General features: G+C 37.7%; 1 protein-coding gene across 3 annotated transcripts in view; it reads left to right on the plus strand.

The window, feature by feature from the left end:
- The window catches only part of KDM5B (lysine demethylase 5B), a gene marked incomplete at both ends in the record, with an annotated part of 71,265 nt that overhangs the window by 40,519 nt on the left and 7,043 nt on the right, over window positions 1-23,703 (plus strand). For all 3 annotated transcript variants that reach the window (XM_084245996.1, XM_084245998.1, XM_084245997.1), the window contains 16 exons: window positions 2,330-2,439; window positions 4,142-4,300; window positions 4,744-4,863; window positions 6,622-6,780; window positions 7,774-7,955; window positions 9,404-9,566; window positions 11,768-11,887; window positions 12,831-13,025; window positions 16,159-16,340; window positions 16,501-16,625; window positions 18,163-18,313; window positions 18,478-18,592; window positions 18,986-19,341; window positions 20,364-20,502; window positions 21,876-22,055; window positions 22,988-23,146. In XM_084245996.1, the coding sequence (XP_084102122.1) occupies window positions 2,330-2,439; window positions 4,142-4,300; window positions 4,744-4,863; window positions 6,622-6,780; window positions 7,774-7,955; window positions 9,404-9,566; window positions 11,768-11,887; window positions 12,831-13,025; window positions 16,159-16,340; window positions 16,501-16,625; window positions 18,163-18,313; window positions 18,478-18,592; window positions 18,986-19,341; window positions 20,364-20,502; window positions 21,876-22,055; window positions 22,988-23,146 (2,615 nt within the window). The remainder of the gene's footprint in view (window positions 1-2,329; window positions 2,440-4,141; window positions 4,301-4,743; window positions 4,864-6,621; window positions 6,781-7,773; window positions 7,956-9,403; window positions 9,567-11,767; window positions 11,888-12,830; window positions 13,026-16,158; window positions 16,341-16,500; window positions 16,626-18,162; window positions 18,314-18,477; window positions 18,593-18,985; window positions 19,342-20,363; window positions 20,503-21,875; window positions 22,056-22,987; window positions 23,147-23,703) is intronic.

The following is a 23,703-nucleotide window of genomic DNA, read 5'->3' on the forward strand; positions in this document are numbered from 1 at the left end:
ATAAAGAAAATATAGGTAAAACACTACATGACATACATCTTAGCAACATCTTTAAAGACTCATCCTCTAAAAGCAAAGAAAGTGAAGGAAGAATAAACAGCTGGGATTATATCAAACTAAAAAGCTTCTGTATAGCAAAAGAGACATTAACCAAAACAGACATCCTACTACACCCTACTGATTGGGAGAAAATTTTTGCACTCCATACAACTGATAAAGAACTGATCACAAAGATGCACAAAGAACTCACACAACTTAACAACAACAACAAAAAAAGTAAGCAATCCAGTCAAGAAATGGGCAGAAGAACTTAAAAGACACTTCACCAAAGAAGAAATGCAAATGGCCAACAAGCCTTTGAAAAAATGTTCAACATCCCTCATAATCAGGGAAATGCAAATCAAAACCACAATGAGGTATCACCTTACACCCGTGAGAATGGCACACGTTAAAAAAACTAGCAACAACAAATTTTGGCGAGGATGTGGTGAAAAGGAACTCTCCTACACTGCTGGTGGGAATGCAAACTGGTCCAACCACTATGGAAAGCTGTCTGGAGGTTCCTCAAACTACTAAAAATGGAGCCACCATATGACCTGGCAATTCTACTCTTAGGGATCTACCCAAAGAACAAACACAAAAACATTAATTCAAAAAGATAACTTGCACCCCTATGTTTATTGCAGCATTATTTATAATAGGCAAAACATGGGAACAACCCAAATGTCCAAAAATAGATGACTGGATCAAGAAGATGTGATATGTGGTATAGATACCCAAATGGAATACTATGCAGCAATCAAGAAAGATAAAACTCATGCCATTAGTAGCAACATGGATGGAGCTAGAAGGGATTATGCTCAGTGAAATAAGTAAGAAGGAAAAAGAAAAATATTGGATGGTTTCACTTATAGGAGGAATATAAGGGTACCAAATGAGGGACGAAGGGTAAAAATAATAATAATAACAGTATAAAACACAGCAAAACCGAACAACAATAAAAAGACAACTACAAATCAGAGGCATTCTGCAGGGGATGGGGAGGGAAACAGACCAGGGCAAGGGTGAGAAGAATACAAGGGAATATGATGATGGTGCACAGGTGAATTGGTGGTAGAAATTCTATGGGGACTACACCTGAGAAAAGAAAAGCAAACATGGTAAAAAAAAAAAAAGAAAGAAAATGCTAAGAAAACAAAAAAGCAGCACAACAATATTTACAATTTTTTTGTACTCCATTGTGCTTTTATTTCTGCTGAAACATTTGTCTTGAACTATGAATTTTGAGTTACATGAAGCCTTCAGGACTGTTTCTCTCTTACGAAATACAACCACCTATTTTTTGGAGGAAAAAATGTAGATCTGAATCCTGATTCAACCAATAGCTAGTTACATAACCTTGCAGTATTTCTTGACTTTTTTAAATGTCCATTTTCTTTTTCTTTTCTTTTTTTCTTTAAAGATTTATTTATTTATTTATTTATTTATTTATTTATTTATTTATTTATTTATTTATGCAAGCACTGGGTACAGTCAGAAGCGCGGGGGGGGGGGGGGTGAGAGAATTCACCAGAGCCAGAGCGGGGAGCAGAGCAGGCAGAAGGACCGAAGTACACTGCTGAGGGGAGCAGCGGGTGGCAGGAGAGGTCTGCGCTCCATGTGGGACCCTCCTCCAGTGGCCGGGGAGCAGCTGGGGATCGAACCGGCGCTGCAGAGGCTGCAGGCAGCTTTGCAACCCAGCGCTCAACCGCTGCGCCACCGGGGAGGCCCAGATGTCCATTTTCTTATATTTGAAGTGGATTTTCTGCAAAGTACTAAAAAATTTAAGTAAGGCCTACTACAGTATAGATCATTAAGTTAAACCTAGTGATTCAGCTAAAATTCTCAGTCTTTAAAACAAGGAAGTTGGAGAGATAAGTAATCTTTCGATTATGGAGGGATATTATATAATATGCAGGAAGTACAGTTGGTGAATTTTGTCATTCTCTTACCGTCAGTATGTAGAAGAACTTGCTTTCATCAATCTAAGTTATTTCTTGATCGTGGGAAGACTATCTTCAGGTCCTATTTTATAAGTATACAAACCTGAGCAACATGCCCAGAAGTATCCACATCTTGGAATTTGTGAGAATTTGTATTTTATTTTATCATAATCAGCACCCTTAACCCTCGAAAATAGTGACAATGAGTGTGAACTGCAGCTAAAATGAAAAGAAACGTGAAATTATGTTTGTGTGCAGTGTGCTTTGGGAGGGAGGTGATGAGGTAACGGGGAGGAAGTTGAGAAAGGAATAGTGTAGAAAGAGCTAATGTGGATTGCCTCTTACAGAGAAAGAAATGAAGACCAACGTTAAGCACGAATCCATTGAGAAGAAAGAGTATATTGTAGAAAGTGAGAAAGAAAAACCTAAGAGTCGATCTAAAAAAACCACCAATGCTGTGAGTTGGCATTTTTAAACACTTTTTTGCATCTTACTTAGGACTGCTTTCTTAGTGTCTGACGATGAAAAGACCTTTCCACATCAGTGTATGACTTTAGTTTATAAAGGAGGACATATACAAATGCATTATGAAGAAGGTAGTAATGTCTGGGGGGCATTGACTACCATTTTCTTGGAGTACATTCAGTTTAGCATTAAATAACGGGGAGCTGGATCTTATAGAATTGTTCATAAATCATTAGGCCATCCCCAGATAAGCCAAAGGCTAAATTAAATATCAAGTTGATATTTTCCAATTTTGTGGTGAGGAAGGGAGAGAGGAGGGAAGAAAGGGAAAGGAAAGGTGGGGGTTAAGGGATAGTAGGTGAGAACCTGACTGTTGGAAGGCCAGGGAGTCATTAACTCAATGGAAACTTACAAGTAAAGCTTGAGAGCATTTAAAAAGGATCTTATTGCTTCCCCCACCCCCTTATGAGAGCCTAGTGAGTAACTTGACCACAGTACTTTTTATCATGGAATTTGAAATTATTCCAATTCATTGTTCATAAATATCTCCCTCTAAGTCTGGCTCACTGACCCTCCCCCCACCAAAAATATGATCAGAATAGTAGCAGAACCTAGATTTTTATTAGCTACAATAAGTCTGTGAAAAAGTGAGATTTTCTGTTTAGTTGAATTCTCAGCTTTATAATATTGGGTAATGTATTAATTTTCTAGGGCTGCTGTTACAAAGTACTACAGATTGAGTGGCTTAAACAATAGAAATTTGTTTTTTCACAGTTCTGGAGGCTGGACATGTGAGATCAAAGTATGCACAGGGCTGTTTTTTCTTTTGACTTGTAGGTGGACATCTTTTCCCTGTGTCTTCACATGGCTGTTCTCTCTACATGCCTTTCCTAGTCTCCACTTCTTTTTTTCTTTTTTAAAGATTTTTTTAAAATTTATTTTTGTATAGAAGAGCTGGGGTGTAGGCCAGAGGGGGTAAGAGGATTCACCAGAGACAGAGTGGGGAGCATACCAGTCAGATTGACTGAAATACACTGCTCAGGGGAGCAGCCGGCGAGACAGGAGAGGTCTGCTGCACCATGTGGGTCAGCTCCCTGGCTAGGGATCGAACTCAGGCTGCCGCCTTGCTGAGACTTAACCTCTAGGCCACCAGGAGGCCCAGTCTCCATTTTCTATAGGGACACCAGTAATTGGATTAAGACCCATCATTGTGACCTCATTTTACCTTAATCACCTCTTTAGAAACCCTATCTCTGAGGTACTGGGGTTTAGAACTTCAAGACAAGAATTAAGGGGAACACATTTAGTGCATGGCAGGTAGTAACTATTTTTATCACTTGTTTTTGGAGAATATCTTAACCATGACCTTAATTAGAAAATAAAGTGGTAATGTAATGTGGCTAATCAAACAGTACACATTCCCTTAAAACATGTCAAAATTGAATGAATTTCTAACCAGGGTGAAAAAAAGCATTGAATTTTTCCTTTATACATTATACTTTTGGTTAGTCTGATAATCTGTCATCTAACAGATTAAGCTACTGAAAACTGTATCTTTAAGAAGCAAATTTCAGTTAAAAAAGTTTCAGAACACTAGGAGATTACACTTTCAAGGTGAGAATGTATGAAGAATTATGAAATAATCAAACAGTAGCTCAAATCTCTTTGTTCCGTACCCCTTTTCATCACTGCAGGTGGACCTGTATGTGTGCCTCTTATGCGGCAGTGGCAATGATGAGGACCGTCTTCTCTTGTGTGATGGTTGTGATGACAGTTACCATACTTTTTGCTTGATCCCACCTCTCCATGATGTTCCAAAAGGAGACTGGAGGTGTCCTAAGTGTTTGGCTCAGGTAAGAATTAGTGGCAACGATAGTATTAGAAAATTTTCTTCAGAGTGATTTTCTTTGCCTTTAGGTTTTAGATTTGAAATGCAAGTGATAATAATGAGGTCCGTAAGAAGACTGGACTGGACTGAATAGTGAGGGGGTCTTCAAAGTAGTTTCACAGCTATGAAGGCAGCCAGGAGGCAGAAAAAGTTAATCATTACACTTAAAAAGTGTTTTTTCATTTTAAAGAAAGTGCAATGCTTTGTCCAAAATCTTAAAACATTAAAAAAAAATGAGTTATGATTTCACAATCCATAGATAACTATTAATATTTTGGTGTCTCTTTATCCAGGCTTTTAATTAAACAAGATGTAAGTAATTTTATTAGTAATCTGCTTTTGTCACTTACATTTTTATGTATAAATGAAATAGATATAAAAATAAGATTTTTACTTTATTTTTTTCAGGAGTGTAGTAAGCCACAAGAAGCATTTGGCTTTGAACAAGCAGCCCGGGACTATACCCTCCGTACTTTTGGGGAAATGGCCGATGCATTCAAATCAGATTACTTCAACATGCCAGTCCATGTATGTACATACATACTGTTTTGATTTAGGATCTTAAAATCTTCTGGAGAAAGTGTTTCTGAAGACAAATTTAAATAGCCGCCTGTGTCAGTCATTGTGGTGCACATGGAGGCCTTTGTTTAGTGATATCAAAATTCTACAGCACCTTCATATGTATTCTGATTTTTCATTTGATTTCTCTAAAGATAGGCTTTCTCCATACATAGTATAGCAGCAGTTATTGTTATACAGTAAAGGAACTTCATCCATTCACTTCAACAAATACAATCTAAAGAAAACATCACAAAATGTATTCAGTGACACTTATGTCCACGCAGTGAGCTGTGTATTGGGAACACATTTATTTGTTGTTATTTTATCGTGTTAGTTTTGTAAAACTCAGGATGAGTCCATTTTCAGGTCTCCTTTATTCACTTAGAAGCATAAGCATGTTTCATTCATTATTTGATATTCCATGAAATGAGTACATAACAATTAAGTGGCTTTCTACTGTAATTGGATATTTCAGTTTGAGTTTTTCTTCCTATTAACAAGTGCTAAATCAAACACTTACTGCATATTGAGCGCTTTAGTTGGATTGTTTTCTTGGGATGATTACTGTGGTCAGATAAGAATATTTATCCACTTCTTCCCCCTCTCTTCCCTGTATAATTTATGGGACTCCAGCAATATATAAACGAACCTGCTTTCCCCAAATATCACTAACGTTAGCTGTTAAGTTACTTAAGCTTAAAATGTTTGCTTATCTAATAGGCCTATAAATTCAAATTATACTCCATCTGAACTTTACATTGTTTTGACTCCTCATGCATCATACTACTTCCCTATTTGCTTATTTAACATACTTGCCATCCTGGTGATGTGCACATAACCTTTTCTATCTGTGGTTTTTTATTTTACTTAAAAGATAAGGACACCTATGGATAGACATTTAAGTTACCTGTTTTTGAGCTTGCATCAGATTACCAGCACATCCCAGATTCTAAGTTTGGTGGTGGCTCTTTATATTAGTACATGCTACTCAAAGTAATTGCTCTTTTTGTGTTTACTTTGCATTCTGTCTTTTTCATCATGGTTGCCTACATTACTCTTAGCCAGGTCTAGTGAAAAGAATGAAAGGTTAGATGCATTAGATGCATGTTAGATGTTTGAATGTATTTCAGAGGCTAAAGCATCATTTAAGCACAAGTAACTTATATTCCATAATAGTCTACCAAGTTGTGTACTACATTTAAAAAAAAATTATTTATTGCTAAAAGAAGCGGGGTGTAGGCCAGATGTGCAGAAGTTAAGAGGATTCACCAGAGACAGTGGGGAGCAGAGCAGGCAGAGCTACTGAAATACACTGCTGATAGGAGAGGTCTGCTGCATCATGCGGGTTAGCTCCCTGGTGGGGGATCGAACTCAGGCTGTAGCAGTGACAGCACGGAGACTCAACCCCTAGGTCACCAGGGAGGCCTTTATTACATTTTTCAAAATAGGAAAACATCTCTAGTTCCCAAATACTGGCATTTTGCTTTTCTTGATTCTCTTTTATAGTAGTGGCCAGGTTAATGGTTAAGAAACATGAATTCTTACTCTTAGAAAATAATATTCTAGTCTGAACTGCCTGGGATTCATTTGGAACATTATGGATCTGACTGTTCCTTAGGATTGTCTGCTGCATTTTCTGTCACCTTATCTAGTCACATTGGTCACAGGGAGTTTGTGAGTGTCTGATGAAAATTGTTTTTTTCTTCCTCACTGTTCTGTTTTCAGATGGTTCCCACAGAACTGGTTGAGAAAGAATTTTGGCGACTAGTAAGCACTATTGAAGAGGATGTCACCGTGGAGTATGGGGCGGATATTGCCTCAAAGGAATTTGGCAGTGGCTTCCCTGTCCGAGATGGCAAAATCAAGATTTCACCTGAGGAAGAGGTAGGATCTAGCTGTGAGATAATTATATTTTGAGGGGGAGACCTGCATTTAAAGGTCAGGTTATTGCTTGAAAAGACCAGTTGCAGCCTTACTGCAAAAAACATGCATAGCTTGGAACTTGACTTATTAATTGAAATTCTACTTGGTTGCCTTGAAATAATTGAATTAATTTCAACAAATCCTTAATTATCAGGTTTTTTAATGATTTCTAGAAAAGTAGAAAGAAAACTTCAACTCAAATTTATGCCACTATATTGAAATGATATGGGAAAATTACTTACCTCCCTTAGCTTTTAAAATCTGTAACTTTGGTTTCTCCTGAAGAAAATCTGAGGGATTAGGACCAGACCTCTATTATTCAGCTTTGAATTTAATGTTATGAGTCTTTTTTAGCAAACTTCTAATAAGGTCTCTGTTTGTAAGAAGTCAGATTTTTTTGGTAAACTATTTCAAAATCTGACATACTCACAGGAAAGGTACATTATCATGTGTACAGCTTGATGAAATTTCACAAACTGGACCCACATGTGTAACTTGCACTGGAACAAGTTAGAGGCCATTACTACTGCCGCAGAAGCTCCCCCTTTGCTCTCTTTCCTTCACTAAACTTCTCTCAGGACAACCATTATTCCCACAGGATAACCACTGTCCTAACTTGTAACACCACAGATTAGTTTGCTTGTTTTGTACTTCTTATGTATAAATGATTCATACAATGTATACTCCACTATAACTTCAAAAGGTCAAATAGAGAACCATAGACCATATATGTCTGCTTGTGTAAGTTAACACATGGCAGGACTTACCAGTGAGCATCCCAAGAGGTTAGCATAGTGCCCTCTCCTCCCTGCCTCTACCAACTCACTCAGTTTTCCCTCACCCTCACTCCCACCCCCACCCAACTGAGTTAATTTGAAGGAGCTTTTTGACAAATAATTTTAAAATGTTAGAAATGTGTAGCTAACCTTTAAACTTTTGGGCATACTTTTTTAGGAATATCTGGATAGTGGCTGGAATTTGAACAATATGCCAGTGATGGAGCAATCTGTCCTTGCTCACATCACCGCTGATATATGTGGCATGAAACTTCCTTGGTTGTATGTGGGAATGTGCTTTTCTTCATTTTGTTGGCATATTGAAGACCATTGGAGCTATTCAATTAACTACCTGCACTGGTAAGAATTTTCAGATACCCCATGCATAGCATGCATCTCAGATATGTCTTAAAACTCTTTCACTGTGACATATGTCTTAAGCGTAATGAGCTACTTTATTTTCCTTAAAAATTTTCACTGTTGTTGGAATAGGCTTCCTAACAAGTTAAGTTCTTAAAGATCCTGGAAATTTGTTATCCCCTGAAATTGCATACGTTCTATTTTTCAAGTATGTTTCTGGGGAGAGGGTAGACAACTTTTATCCAGTTGTCAAAGTCTTTACTCATAGAAAGATCAAAAAGCTCTGAACATTGTTTTTACTATGGAAAACCCTTTTTGGTGATAGAGGGAGCCCAGATACCAGAGGAGTAGAGTGTAATTACCATGGTGTCCAGGTATTTGAATTTTGGCGTCAGTGCACACAGCAGAGTGGGCCTTATTCAGGAGTGTATAAAAGGGGGTTGAGATGGGATAGGGGGTAGATTTGGATTTTTTCATTTTATAAACTCTTCAACCAAAGTCATTTTTTTCTTTCACATCTGTTTTACACCCTCCATTTCCCTTGCTCTTCTAAGTACAAAAAATGTTTGAAGATTTTTTTAACTCACTTAAATCCTCACCCAAGGAATTTGAGGGTATACCGCAAGAAAGAGGGAGTTGGCATATATATGTAGGACATCAGTTCTGCTTCCCTAGGCAATTGTTCCCAGCTGTAAAGTGAAGATTATATTTACCAAATACCTCACCAGGGATGTTACAGAAAAATTGGCTCACAGTTTAAAGTGCTTTGAAGAATAAGGATTCTTGGGCCTGCCTGGTGGCACAGGGTTTAAAGACACAGGCTATCAAGTGATGGACAGCCACTGCAACATGAGTTCGATCCCCAGCCAGGGAGCTGGCCCACATGGCACAGCAGATCTCTCTTGTCTCGTTCACTGTTCTGCTCCCCACCCTGTCTCTGGTGAATCTTCTCCCCCTGCCACCTCTGGTCTACACCCCAGTTCTTGTATGCATAAATAAATAAATCTTTAAAAAAAGATTCTTTAGAAGTGCTAATTGTCTTATTAGTGTTCAACTTAACCTCATTTTGTCAGAATGGATAAAGGAAAAGGAAGAATAGTTACCATACCTTTAGTTATTGTTGGAAGTTGCGATGACCATGTATCCTGTAGCTAACATGAAACCATATATTCTTAGAACATCTAGATACCAGTATTTTCTAAAGGGTCAGAAAAAAATGAGAGGGAGAAAAGGAAACTCAGATGGGAAGTTTTGTGTTTAAATTTTATACTTGAAGGAGGAAATGCAATACATATGTTGAGATCACATTTCTCGTGAAGCCTCTTAGTTTGAACATTCCTTTATAAAGCATAGTCTTACAATGCAGGGTCTGAAAAAAAATGAACTGGTAAATCATTTTGTTTGTGTTATTGTTGCAGATTGATTTATTTTTACAATTTTTTTTATAGGGGTGAGCCAAAAACCTGGTATGGAGTACCAGGGTATGCTGCTGAACAGCTGGAAAATGTAATGAAGAAACTAGCTCCAGAGCTCTTTGTGTCCCAGCCAGATCTCCTCCATCAGCTCGTAACCATCATGAACCCCAATACTCTGATGACTCATGAAGTGCCTGTATGTTTGGGTCAATCCTCCTGTCACTCAGTGCTTTCTTCTTTTTTCAGTGTTCAATTCAGTAGTTTTTAATATATTTACAGGTTGTACCGTCTTTACCATTCTTGCTTTCTAAATAGCCACTATTTTTATAACTTCAATTATTCAATGCAAAAAACATAAACCTAAAAGACATGTTATTTTTCTGTATAAACTAGATTGCTGTGAAAATGGCTAGGTTCTGTTATAGTCAGATCTAAACTTTGGTGTCCTTGATACTCTGTGCCTATTTTTAAAGAAAAGTTATTAAATCTCCATGATACTAATTTTGAATAAACTGAGATCACTTGCTGGTAGATTTTCATTACCTTTCGCCCTCTTCCTAATTAAAGTTATTTTAAGAGATTTATTTCTAGGTTTTGAGCTTGGACTTTAGGGCTCCCACGCTGGACCAAAGGTATTGTGGGTGGTACTTAACTCTGAGGTTACTATACAGAGTAGCACTTTTTAATACACTGGCTTCATTTTGTAGCCTCCTTCCTTCAGAGAATGTTCTGAAGATATTTGGGGAGGCCAGATTGAGATGTATGAAATTTAATGAGTCCATATTAGCTAAATTAAATGCATATTTACAGTTTTAAAGTGAATTCTTCCATTTATAGTGTTAAGATGAGTTTTTGATCTTGCTGTGACCTAAATTTTATGATATTGGATTCATAGGTTAGTAAGTGGGGCAGATGGAAAGTACTTTACTTTGTGTTATCATCAATTATGCATGGACCAAGTTTAGAAAATAATGACCAATAAGTAAATACCAAAGTAACATCATCTCCTCTTGGTATTTTCCACATTGATTTTTTTCCCCCTTCATATTGATTGACCCTTTTGATCTATTGATTTTAATGACCAATTAATTTAAGTTACCCTAAATAAGACTTCTAATCCTGGTTCTATAATAATTGAGCAAACTATGTGGGGGGCTAGCTTCTAGACAAAACAGAGATAGATGAATGAACTTGTGCATCAGGGTTCTTGAGATTTACACAAAAACACATAATGCTTACACAGATAATGGACGGATGATAGTGTGTGGTTTGACAATGGTGTCAAGTAGGAATTTGACCCATCAACTCTGTAGGAAATCAGGAAGAGCTCATGGTGATGTGTGGACTAGGACCCAGAACTCTGATAAGGAGTGTGTGCAAATAGCAGTGGAGGAAGTAGTCCTGGCAAAAGGGATTGTATTGCATTTGTGTGGTAGGGAGTGGTCTTCACACTTTCAGCCTGATCAGAACCTTGAAGGGCATGCTGTGCATGGCTGAGCCTCACCCCCAAGTTTCTTGTTCTGTAGGTTTGGGTGATGCTTGAGAATTTACATTTCCAACAAGTGTTGAAAATTGGTGTTGATAAATGTTGTTGGCCTGGGAACCACAGATGTGGAAATATATATTGAAAAGACAGTCTGATATTATTACTACAGAATAATAATTTCAGTCTGAGGATTTGTGTGCCTAGAGCATTAGAGGTGTTTGATCTGGGATTGATGTCAGGAAGAGAGGGCTGTTATTGAGAGGAAAGTTTGAGGTCCAAATTTAAAAAGGACTGTATGGGCCTCCCTGGTGGTACAAGGGGTTAAGATGCAGCACTAGGAAGCAATCCGCAGCACGAGTTCGATTCCCGGCCAGAGAGCAACCAACATGGTATAGCAGACCTCTCCTGTCTCGCCCACTGCTCCCCTCAGCAGTATATTTCAGTAGATCTGCCTGTTCTGCTCCCCACTCTATCTGATGATTCCTCTCACCCCACTCACCTCTGGCCTGTACCCCATGCATAAATAAATAAATCTTTAAAAATAAATAAAAATAAAAAGGACTGTGTGTGGAATGAGATCCTTAAAATAGTGTAGAATTTCTTTAGCTGTTGGTAGGAGATCCTATTTTGGTAAAAGAATGTTAGGATATTCTTAATTGTTGCTGTGTTTAAGAAGCTCTCCTGCTCCTGTGTGCAGCCTCATTTTCTATTCAGATACTAATCAGCCCTGGTAGTCTGGGGTACTACTCCACCTTGTGGCAAGTGGGAGTATCTAGGTGATACTATACCATAGGTTTTTTTTTTTCCCCTCTGGCTCACTTTTAATTGTTGGAAGCTACCTTTTCTAGATAATCTATGACCAGATTGTCTTTGTTAATGTCTCTAAAAACTTCAAATTTCTGTCTCTTTAGGTTTACCGAACTAATCAGTGTGCTGGAGAGTTTGTGATTACATTTCCAAGAGCCTACCATAGTGGTTTCAACCAAGGTTTTAATTTTGCTGAAGCTGTTAACTTCTGTACTGTTGATTGGGTATGTAATTGTAACTTAGTAAACTTTTAAAATATTATTTTTCTGTAGCAGTGATATATAATGCTTTAGAAACTTTCATGTGGATAGTTGCTTAAAACAGTGCTGGTCTGCAAATTGTTTACCACCCAAATTGAGATGTAAGGCACTACACTGGTAAATCAAGCCTGTACTAGCTAAGCTCATTGCCTAGTTCAGATGGCATATTTTTCTTTTGTAGTAAGACTTGGTGTAGAAATAGTCTGTCACTTTAAATTTTGACTGAAGTTTGTATCTCATTCGTTTGCAGACGAATAATAGTTGTAGTTTTTAGACTATATCACTTCTCAGCCTTTTGGCTAAGATCATATGCAGACTATATTTTATATGCAGACTATATTTTATATAGTGCTAGCTTAAATTATCCACAACACAGCAATTTTTAATGATGCATTTGATTTCATTTAGTTATAAAGTTGAATTTTTCTATCACTGTTAATACTTTTTCCTTAAAAAGGTCTAGTTTAAGTATTTGTGATGTTCAATCTAGTTAATTAGCCTGTTTACTGCTTTTCTGAATAGTAGCACTTACCTGTGTCTAAAGTTATTTTCTGTTACATAGTTCTGCATCAATATTATACCCTAGAGTAGGCCACCCATGTCAGAAATGTATAGATTTTGTGATTAGAGTCTTCATTATTGTGGACATTTGAGTTTTTTTAAACCACTTTTAAATTAGATTACCTGCCATGCTAGGTCTTTAAGAGGCAAAGATAGAGCCCAAATTAAAAAAAAAAATTGGGGCCTGGGGTGATCTTTAATAATCTTAGAGTCTGGTTTTTGAGTTGATAGGTACTATGTGTTATGATGCACAATAAAATATTTGTAATTTGGTAATAAAAGTCAGAAGTCTTTGGAAATAGGAAAGAGAATGGTGAAAGTTATATATTTTCTTCTTTTGATGTAGCTGCCATTAGGCCGACAATGTGTAGAGCATTATCGGTTACTTCATCGCTATTGTGTATTTTCCCACGATGAGATGATTTGCAAGATGGCTTCCAAAGCTGATGTACTAGATGTCGTAGTAGCTTCAACTGTTCAGAAAGATATGGCCATTATGATTGAGGATGAGAAAGCCCTGAGAGAAACTGTCCGTAAATTGGTAAGGTTTCTGGGATGCTAGTTCCATGTCATTGGGCATTACTTAGTAATGTGCACTTTAGTACTATTCTAGAAAGTCTTTTATTATTCTAATTTCCTTTAAGATCATTTCTAATAAATGTATACCAACATTCCATTGTAGTTTTAACTTTCATTTCTCTAATGACCAATAATACTGAGTATCTTACCATGTATTTATTTGCTGCCTGTATATGTATCGTTTTTATCAAGTGTCTGGTGAAATGTTTTGTCCATTGTTTGTCTTTTTATTGGATTGTTGTAAGAATTCTGTTTAAGATACCAGATCCTCAAACTTTGTACTTGATTTGATAAGTTGTCTATAAATAATTTTCTTCCAAACTCTGTCCTGTCTTTCATTGCCTTAGCAGTATCTTTTCAAATAGCAGAAATTTTTTATTTTCACAAAATCCCAAATTACTGGTTTTTTCTTCTATGGATCTTTTTTTGGGTGTAAGTTCTACTTAAGAAATCTTGCCTGGGGCCTCCCTGGTGGCACAGGGGATTAAGCACCGCACTATGAAGCAATCTGCAGCCTCTGAAGGACGAGTTTGATCCCCGGCATGCCTGGAGCAACCCACATGGTGAAGCAGACCTCTCCTGTCTAGCCCGCTGCTCCCCTCAGCAGTGTATTTCAGTCAGTCTGCCTGTTCTGTTCCCTGTTCTGTCTCTGGTGAATCCTCTCACTCCCCTACCCCTGCATCTCTGGCCTATGCCCCAGCTCTTGTATGCATAAATGAATAAATTTTTTTTTTTTTAAAGAAATCTTGTCTGCCTCAAAGTCACAAATATTTTCTCCTATGTTGTCTAGAATTTCATAGGTTTAAGTTTTACATTTAAGTCTTTGATTTGCCTCAAGTAATTTTTATCTGTGGTACACAGTGTAGTTCAAGTTTACTATTTTTGCTTATAGATGTATAGTTATTCCAATTTTATTTCTTAAATGAATCTTTTCCCATTGAATTGTGTTGTTGAAATCAGTTCACCACATATATACTGGATCTATTTCTGTGCTAGTTTGTTAAGCTGTGTATCCCTTCTCTTGCTAATCATGTGGTCTTGATCACAATACTTTTCTAATAAGTCTTGAATGAGGAGTGTGGGTCCTCTAACTTTGTACTTTGTAAAAAATTTTTTTTGTTCCTCTGTTTTCCCACATAAAATGTAGAATCAGCATACTGATTGCTATTTAAAAGCCCATTGGGATTTTTATTGGGACTGTATTAAATCTGTGCATAGTTTGGGAGAGAATTGATACCTTAGTAATACTAAGTCTTCAATCCATGGACATAATCTATTTTGCCATTTATTTAGGTTTCTTGATTTATTTAGTTCACTGTTTTGTAGATTACAACATATAGGTCTTACATATATTTACTTGGTTTTATACTTATGTATTTTATGGGGTTTGGTACTGTTATTTCAATTTCCAATTGTTTATTGCTAGTGTTTAGAAATATAATACACTTTCGTATATTTATTTTGTTTCCCATGAACTTGGTAGACTCAATAGTTTTAAATGCTTTTTTTTTTTTTTGGTAGATTATTTTGGGACAGTCATATGTACAAATACAGTTTTACTGATTCTTTTTAAAATACGTTCTAGGTAGAATCCTAGAATGTTGACTCCCTAGAATGTTGGATCAGCAGTAGTGTGCCCACTTCCCTGTGTTATTTTATTTACCATTGGGGAAAACAAAGCCTAGAGTGTTTAAGTGCTTTTCCAAGGTCTTACATCAATAATGGTAGCTCAGTTTTGGAACCTTGAGAATGTACTATTTTTCCCAGATGTGGAAATTTACAACTTAAATTTAGGTGAGCTAAGCTACGTGTTCATTCTCATCTAAATGCATAGAGTTGTTTCTTTTTTTTTAAAGATTTATTTATGCATACAAGAATTGGGGTATGGGCCAGAGATGTGGGGGTGAGAGGATTCACCAGAAGCAGGGTGGGGAACAGAACAGGCAGATTGACTGAAATACACTGCTGAGGGGAGCAGCGGGTGAGTTAGGAGAGGACTGTTGCGCCATGTGGGTCACCTCCCTGGCCAGTGATCGAACTCGCATTGCAGTGGCTGTGGATAGCTTCATTGTGCTGCATCTTAACCCCTTGTGCCACCAGGGGAGACCCATAGAGTTGTTTCTTAATCTAATTTTATGAAAAAATTTCAACCTTCTCCATAACAGAATGCTTTTTAATTATCATTTCCATATTAAAACCAAAATTCATTATAGTTTTTCTTACTCTGCTTCATCTGTTGTCCATGTAATTGGCAGAAAGTGTGAAATGGCCTAAAGGCTAAATGCAGGATAAAAAAGTAAAACAAAGTAGCTTGATAGTTCATAAACTGTCTCAATCAGGCTCTGGCATGCTCAAGGTTGAATTTGGGTCCAGTTCCATATGAGGAGAAAAAGGTGGTAAAAGCTTGATCTTTGAACGACAAAAGGCAAATTCCAGAACCTCTAGATGTTAGGTGGTAAAAATAACAGTTGAAATATTGAAATCTCTTTCTCCTTGACACCCATTATGTTGGGAAATGTTTTGTTATGACGTTAGTCTCTTGCACAATTTATCTAACCTTTTCGGATAGCAATATCCCTTCACAAAACTTTTCATGTTGAAGACTAATAGACCACTCAGTACCTGTTCCATCTTCCACCATTCTTACGGAGGTAGTCTTTTCCATTTGCCCAATTTTTTCCCTTTTATTTTGTTTTAATTGATTTTTACAGCATTATCAGTCTGAAGCCGTATATAGTATTTCCTCTGAATTCAAAAGTATATACATTTTCTTTGCTCTTATTTATACCCAAAATTTGGATGGAGCCAGTTTGGAATAAATAGCTAGTCTCAGTAGTTTTAAAGTCCTGTTAGTAACTTTCATACTCAGATCTAATGGCCAAACATAAAGCCTTGTCCAAAAAGCCATTCTCCCTTGACTTATGAAATAGATTAACTTGCCCATATCCATTCCATGATCTTAAATCATGCACTCCCTATTTTGGTAAGGCTTTTTAAAATTTCTTTATCTCTTTTTTAACTCCTGTATTTTTGTCTTAGGGAAGGGGATGGCTTATATTATCCTTTAGAGGTCTCTAAAGTATACTGTATTTTAGGGAGTAATTGATTCGGAAAGAATGGATTTTGAGCTGTTGCCAGATGATGAGCGTCAGTGCATAAAATGCAAAACGACATGCTTCATGTCTGCCATCTCCTGTTCTTGTAAACCTGGCCTGCTTGTTTGCCTTCATCATGTAAAAGAATTGTGTTCCTGTCCTCCTTACAAATATAAATTGCGGTGAGTAGGAAGAATGATTTTTCTCTATGAAAAAACTCTACATGAATCCTTAATAAAAATTCAGTGACATCCCTGCTCCAGGGTTGAGTTACTGAGTGTAAAATGTTTTACTTTCTTCATACCCACATGTCCAGATCTAAGTCTACTATTCTGTTTCTAGGTATAGGTACACTCTGGATGATCTCTACCCCATGATGAATGCATTGAAGCTTAGAGCAGAATCTTACAATGAATGGGCTTTGAATGTGAATGAAGCTTTGGAGGCGAAGATTAACAAAAAGAAAAGTATGTGATACAAATTGTGTGACTTGGTGATGGGCAAATTGGAACCAGTTGTAATGTAGCCAACTTAAACTTTACCAACAAAAGGATTAATTGAAGCAACTCGACTTTGTCTTGGTTAGCACCTGTGTCCAGCCAAATTTATAGAGCATTAACAGAAAAGGGTTGAAAGCCAAGAATGGATGAGGCAGATGCCCTGACATCAAAGTGATGTCTTGATATATGAATTCTACAATTTATGTACTTTGCAGAGACCATGTTGTTAGTCTCACTCAGGCAACAGAATAATCTATACATCTTTATTTCAGAAATAAAAGAATTTTATATATTATTTGGAACCTTAGAAAATTAAAAAATAAAAAATAACCTTAGAAAATTAAAAAATTAAACAACCAAGGCAATGTATCATTAAATTAATGAGTCTCTGAATTGTTGGTTTAGTTCATTTATTTTAATGAAGTCATAGCTGTCTGCTTCTTGTTATTACCTTTTAAAGTCACAGCTCCCCTTCCCATCACTTTCAACACATTTTCAGTTGCTTTCCTTCCTACCACCCTATTCTGCTAGGGGAGGGGACAGTGTCACTCTCTCTCAACACACTAGTTACCTGGCAACTGCAGAATAAAATGGAGGAGAAAGAAGTGGTACAAGCCACAATAAGAATCTGCATTTATTTTGCTTTGAAAAGTCAGTTATTTTCCTAGACATTTCTCATATAAATGTTTCCATATAGGGGCCTCCCTGGTGGCACATGGGGTTGAGACTCATCCTATGAAGCTGTCTGCAGCCTCTGTAGTACGAGTTTGATCCCCTGGCTGGCCAGGGAGCAACCCACATGGCACAGCAGACCTCTCTTGTCTTGCCCGCTGATCCCCTCAGCAGTGTACTTTGGTCAGTCTGCCTGTTCTGCTCCCCCCCGACTCTGTCTCTGGTAAATTCTCTCACCCCCACCTCTGGCCTATACCCCAGCTCTTATATGTATAAATAAATAAATCTCTGGGAGAAAAATAAATAAATGTTTCCATATAGAAATGCAATTCTTTTTTTTTTTTTTTTAATTTATTTATTTATACCCGCCAGAACCCAGGTACAGGCCAGATGTGTGGGAGGGTGAGAGGATTCACCAGAGACAGAGCGGGGAACAGAACAAGCAGACTGACCGAAATACACTGCTTGAGGGGAGCAGCGGGCGAGACAGGAGAGGTTTGCTGTGCCATGTGGGTATCTCCCTGGCTGGCCAGGGATCGAACCTGCACTGCTGAGGCTGTGGACAGCTTCATAGCGCTACGATCAGGCGCGCCACCAGGGGAGGCTCCAGAAATGCAATTCTTGACAGTTGTTTAAAACACTCTGTCCTCAGCCACACACACAAAAATCTAATGAACAAGGTTATTAGTGATCTGAAACATTTTCTAGTATTTTAAAATTATAATTAAGATAAGAAATGACTGTAAAAAAAAGGCAAGCTCCCTCCAATATTTCATACCAGTAGTGATAAATATAATAATTATAAAAAAGATGACCTTTTCTTTATTCTTAGGCCTTGTTAGCTTTAAGGCTTTAATTGAAGAATCTGAAATGAAGAAGTTCCCAGACAATGATCTATTGCGTCACCTTCGCTTAGTCACACAAGATGCAGAGAAGTGTGCTTCTGTTGCACAGCAGCTGCTTAATGGCAAAAGGCAAACTAGGTATGTGCTTGTGACTATTTGAGTTTAGACTCATTGGTGGCTAAACTTGGAATCCTTTTGTGACTGTTTTTTCCTTATGTCCTGCATTCATGTGATTCTGGAACCTGGGAAGAGGTGTGAATATGTATGTTCTCATCTGACTTCCTCTAACCTTTGTCTCACAGATATCGATCTGGTGGAGGAAAATCCCAAAATCAGTTGACAGTGAATGAGCTCCGGCAGTTTGTGACACAGCTGTATGCTCTTCCATGTGTCCTCAGCCAGACACCGTTGCTAAAGGTAATTGTAGAGGTGTGTGGGAGGGTACTTTGGTAATCTGTATTCTGTGAATAAGTCCCATTGATACGATGAAGTTGTATTCTTGTGTGCTTAATTTGTACATTTATTTACAAATGCTTTCAATAACACATTGAATGATATTATAACATTGAGATTATAACAAGTCCACAAAGGAGAATGCTGGAAATTTTCTGCCTTGAAAATGACTACCTTGTAGTTGGCAGATTTCTATTACAGTTAGTTTTTTTAGCTGTCAGTCAACTTATTCACCCATGTTACTACTAAAATCAAGCGAGTTGGAAGATGGTCACGTTGAACAGCCATTGGAAATCCTAACTACTAAAAGAAGTCATTATTAATTGTTGTTGATGCATCAACCTGTGTTTTTTTAAGGATCTTTTGAATCGTGTAGAAGATTTCCAACATCATAGCCAGAAATTGCTCTCTGAGGAAATGCCCAGTGCTGCTGAACTGCAGGACTTGCTGGATGTCAGCTTTGAATTTGATGTTGAACTTCCACAGCTTGCTGAGATACGTATCCGTCTAGAGCAGGCCCGCTGGCTGGAAGAGGTGCAGCAAGCTTGCCTCGACCCCAGCTCCCTTACTTTAGATGATATGAGACGTCTCATAGACCTAGGGGTGGGTCTGGCCCCATACTCAGCAGTGGAGAAGGCCATGGCCCGGCTTCAGGAACTGCTCACGGTATCGGAGCATTGGGATGACAAAGCCAAGAGTCTCCTCAAGGCCAGGTAAAAAAGCAAACGCATATCTTGCTCTTGGGGGGAGGCTGGGTAATATATCCATCTTAGAGCAAAGAGCACAGTGATTGGCATATCATGTATCACTAGCTACAGTTGTACATGTAAAATATATGTGGAAATAGCTGGGATATTTGGGGCTGCTTTGGAACTTGGGCAAAATGATATTAATTTTTCTTATTTTACTGATTATGAAGTGAATGATTTGAAGAGACATAACCTTTTCTAACGTTGATGTAAGGAAATTTCCCTGGATGGACCATGTATGGTATTACTCTCTTTGGGAGGAGAAAAATTACAAATAAGTAGAACTGTTTAAACTCACAGTTTAATAAAATAAGTCTTAAAGAGAAATGTGTGAAAGAGAATATGCACTGTTCTGTAAAATGAAGAGAGTGCCAATACTTCCGATAGTAACAAGGGCTGTACTTTTGCTTAGTAATTCAGGACACTTTATCTCTGAATGAGAGACTGGGTTGGATTTGGGCTAACCATGTGAAAGAGAAAAAATTAGTCTCTTTCTAGTTTTGTGTTCTGACTGACAGATCCTTATTGGTCCAGTTGTCAACATAAAGAACAATAAATATCTGGGTTATAGACATTCTTTTATTGTTTTCAGATACAGTGGTCACTGAGCAGAGAATGCAAAATTCTTGGTACTGAGCTTTGAGTATGTTGACATTCTAGAGAAGTTTAATTTTCTTAGTGAGACTGAGTCTTGACAATGTATGTAATTTAACATAGAGCATATTATCTCTGTTACCGTCTATAAATGGAACTTTGTGGCTTAAATCAGGAATAAATAGGAAAATAATTATCTTAGATGCTCTTAAGTCTTAGTGCAGCCATTTAAAAGTAGTTAATTTGCTATTTAGTAGTACCACTTGAGAAAATTTATTTGTTGTTCTGAATCATTTTCTTTGAAATGATTTTTCTAGTTTCTCTGGTAAACTATAAGAGAAATGAACTGTCACATTAAATGCTAAATAAGCTTTTATATTTCATTTTTATAGACCTCGGCATTCATTGACTAGCCTTGCTACAGCAGTAAAGGAGATTGAGGAGATCCCCGCATATCTGCCCAGTGGTGTGGCGCTGAAAGACTCAGTGCAGAGAGCCAAAGACTGGCTTCAGGATGTAGAGGCCCTGCAGGTTGGTTTACCAAAAATAGGTTCTCTATGTATAAGAATATCTGTAAAAAAACATTAAAAAATTGTAAAGGATACATGTTGGACCTCACTGCATAGATTCAGTATTTGGAGTTGGCCAGATTATTAATTCTGTTCATCCTTATTGGATATACTGACCCACTAGTTGCCTGGACTGGTGGGCTCAAATATTTAAATATTAGCTAATTCAACCAGTTTTCTTAGGGAGCCTGGAAAACCTTCCATGAAAAATTTTGAGTACTTGGTTAGGGACCTAAAGAAAGACCTAAGACAAATTGTGAGAGATGTGGTTTCTAATCTTTGGTAGGTACGGTTGTCTTTTGTTAACCACTTGGAGTTTAGATAAGAGTAGCAGATTCTTTGAATCTAGTTATTTGATTACACAGCCGTAGTTGCCCCAAGGGCCCAGAAATTTCACCTTCTAGCAACTTAAACAAAAATGCCCCCCATTTTTATAAAAAAAATAAAGCTTTCCAAGTTTCAAAGTAATTACCCAAAATAGTTAGGATAAAGTGTATGCTCTTATGCTACATGTTATACTTACTGGCATGTCTATAAATTAAAAAAGAGAATTAAATTCACTAGCTTGGACTTTGATAAAAAATTATTTAATGGACTAAGTTTTAAAAATTTAATTTATGGGCCTCCCCGGTGGTTTAGCGGGTTGAGCGCAGTGCTATGAAGCTGTCCGTAGCCTTTGCAGTGCGGGTTCAATTCCAGCCAGCCAGGGAGATATCTACATGATGCGGCAGACCTCTCCTGTTTTGCCCGCTGCTCCCCTCAGCAGTGTGTTTCAGTCACTCTGCCTGTTCTTTCCCCACTCTGTCGCTGGTGAATCCTCTCACCCCCTGCATCTCTGGCCTGTACCCCAGCTTTGCATGCATAAATAAAAGTAAATTAAAAAAAATTATAATTTATACCATTTTTGAATCTCAAGTTTTGCTGAAGTCATCAAACTCCAGGAATAAAATACCATATGGTTTTCTGAATGTTGGTGAAATTTTAAGTGGTGCTAGTTAAGTGAGTCCTAAAAATAAATGCCAAACAGGTCCATTTTAGCCAGATGTTTGCAACAAAACATTTGGACATCTAGTTAATATTGAAGAGAAGACATATTCTTTGATATTATTACACAATTAATGGGTGACCCTACCTAGCCAAAAGGAGGGAGGGGACGCAATGAAAGTACTTCCTGTGCATAGAATTTTCTTAGAGTGAGAGTTTTATTCATTTATTTATTTTTAATTTTATGTATTTTACATCGTTCTTTTTTTTTTTTTTTTGCAATTATGCTTTCTCACTTTATATAGATATATTCTATCTTTCTAAGTTGCTTTAATTTTCCTGATTTATTAGGTTGGAGGACGTGTGCCAGTGTTAGACACACTCATAGAACTTGTTACACGAGGTCGATCCATCCCGGTACATCTGAACTCTTTGCCAAGACTGGAGTTACTGGTAGCTGAGGTTCAGGCTTGGAAAGAATGTGCTGCTACTATATTCTTGACTGAGAACTCTCCATATTCTCTCCTAGAGGTAAGTTTGCACCCATTCCCTCTATAAGACATTGGAGCTTCTAGCTTGGTTAAACACACAGACCCTCAAATTCAGTGGTGGCACCACTAATTGATCTGTGTTCTGTGAGTTATTTTTCTCATTAGAGCCAGAGTCTTCTAAGATTCTAGTGAAATAACCTTTTTTTTTTTTTTTTTTTTTTTAAAGATTTATTTATTTATTTATACAAGCACTGGGTACAGTCAGAAGCGCGGGAGGATGAGAGAATTCACCAGAGCCAGAGCAGGGAGCAGAGCAGGCAGGAGGACCGAAGTACACTGCTGAGGGGAGCAGCGGGCGGCAGGAGATGTCTGCGAGCCATGTGGGACCCTCCTCCGGTGGCCGGGGAGTAGCCGGGGATCGAACCAGCGCTGCAGAGGCTGCGGCCAGCTTCGCAACCCAGCGCTCAACCGCTGTGCCACCTGGGAGGCCCTCTAGTGAAATAACCTTTAAGTGTTTTCTGAATACATTTAAAATAGCATTCAGAGGCTAAGGAAAAGCAGTTTTCTCATTGTAATTTGTCAATCTGTGTTGAAATTGGGCTTTTACCTTGGCTGTGCTGTATACTTACATTTAGTTGGCCTGATAAATGATGTCATCTACCTCTCATAAAAGACTGTTGTTAACACTTGTTATATTTTTTATAAGCTAATACCAGTATGCATTATTACTGGAATCAGTATAAGATAATTTTTACTTACTATTTAATTAAATCTGGAATCCAAGTCAATCCAAAATCTGCTTCCCTTCCTTTGTAGAGGAGGGTTTTGTGGCCTCAGGGTTGCATATTCCAAAGAAAACGTCAGAAACTAAGAAATTTACATCTTTCCCACTGTTCAGGTTTTTATTTTGGGATTTCCAAATGCTTTGTCTGAAATCCATCTTACCAGTCGTTGTTCTTTGTCCCATATTAGGTGCTGTGTCCTCGGTGTGATATTGGCCTTTTGGGATTGAAGAGGAAGCAGAGAAAGTTAAAGGAGCCCTTGCCAAGTGGAAAGAAGAAAAGCACCAAACTGGAAAGTCTGAGTGATCTAGAGAGAGCTCTGACTGAAAGCAAAGAGACCTCTTCGGCTGTATGTAATGGGTTTTTTTCTTCTCCTTTCTAAGTTCTCTAGGGAGGATATTTTCTGACTTTCCTTTGTTTACAGGGTATTGGGAAAGCAAGTAGAAGAATAATTTTTCTCAGTCTTACCAAAAAAGACTTTCTGAAAATTGTCACATGTACATGTGTAGAAGTTTGATGGATGATGCATAGAGGAACAGACGATTGTTCAGAAGGCCTCCCAAACTTAGAAATGGCCTTGTCGGTGTCTGTGGGCTGATCCAGGGATGCAGACAAGGGATATCAAGGCTAACAGATATGTGACACTGTAGTGCAATTTATTAATTTGCAGTAATAAATACAATTAAAAATGTATTGGATAATTTTGAGCCCCATCTGCATATTAGTAAGCATTTTGGTTCAGAGATAACATCATTTTCAAGAAGATGAGACAGTGTCTAGCTAATGTTTAGTGAAAACATTATTGTAATAAGAGGATAGTTCTGTGATTTGGATTATTTTTAGAAAGTTTTGATTAACTATAGTCACCATGCTTTCATTACTCCCTGGGACTTACAGTTCCATTTG

Source organism: Talpa europaea (genome assembly GCF_964194135.1).
Source record: "Talpa europaea genome assembly, chromosome: 10".
NCBI classification, from domain to species: domain Eukaryota; kingdom Metazoa; phylum Chordata; class Mammalia; order Eulipotyphla; family Talpidae; genus Talpa; species Talpa europaea.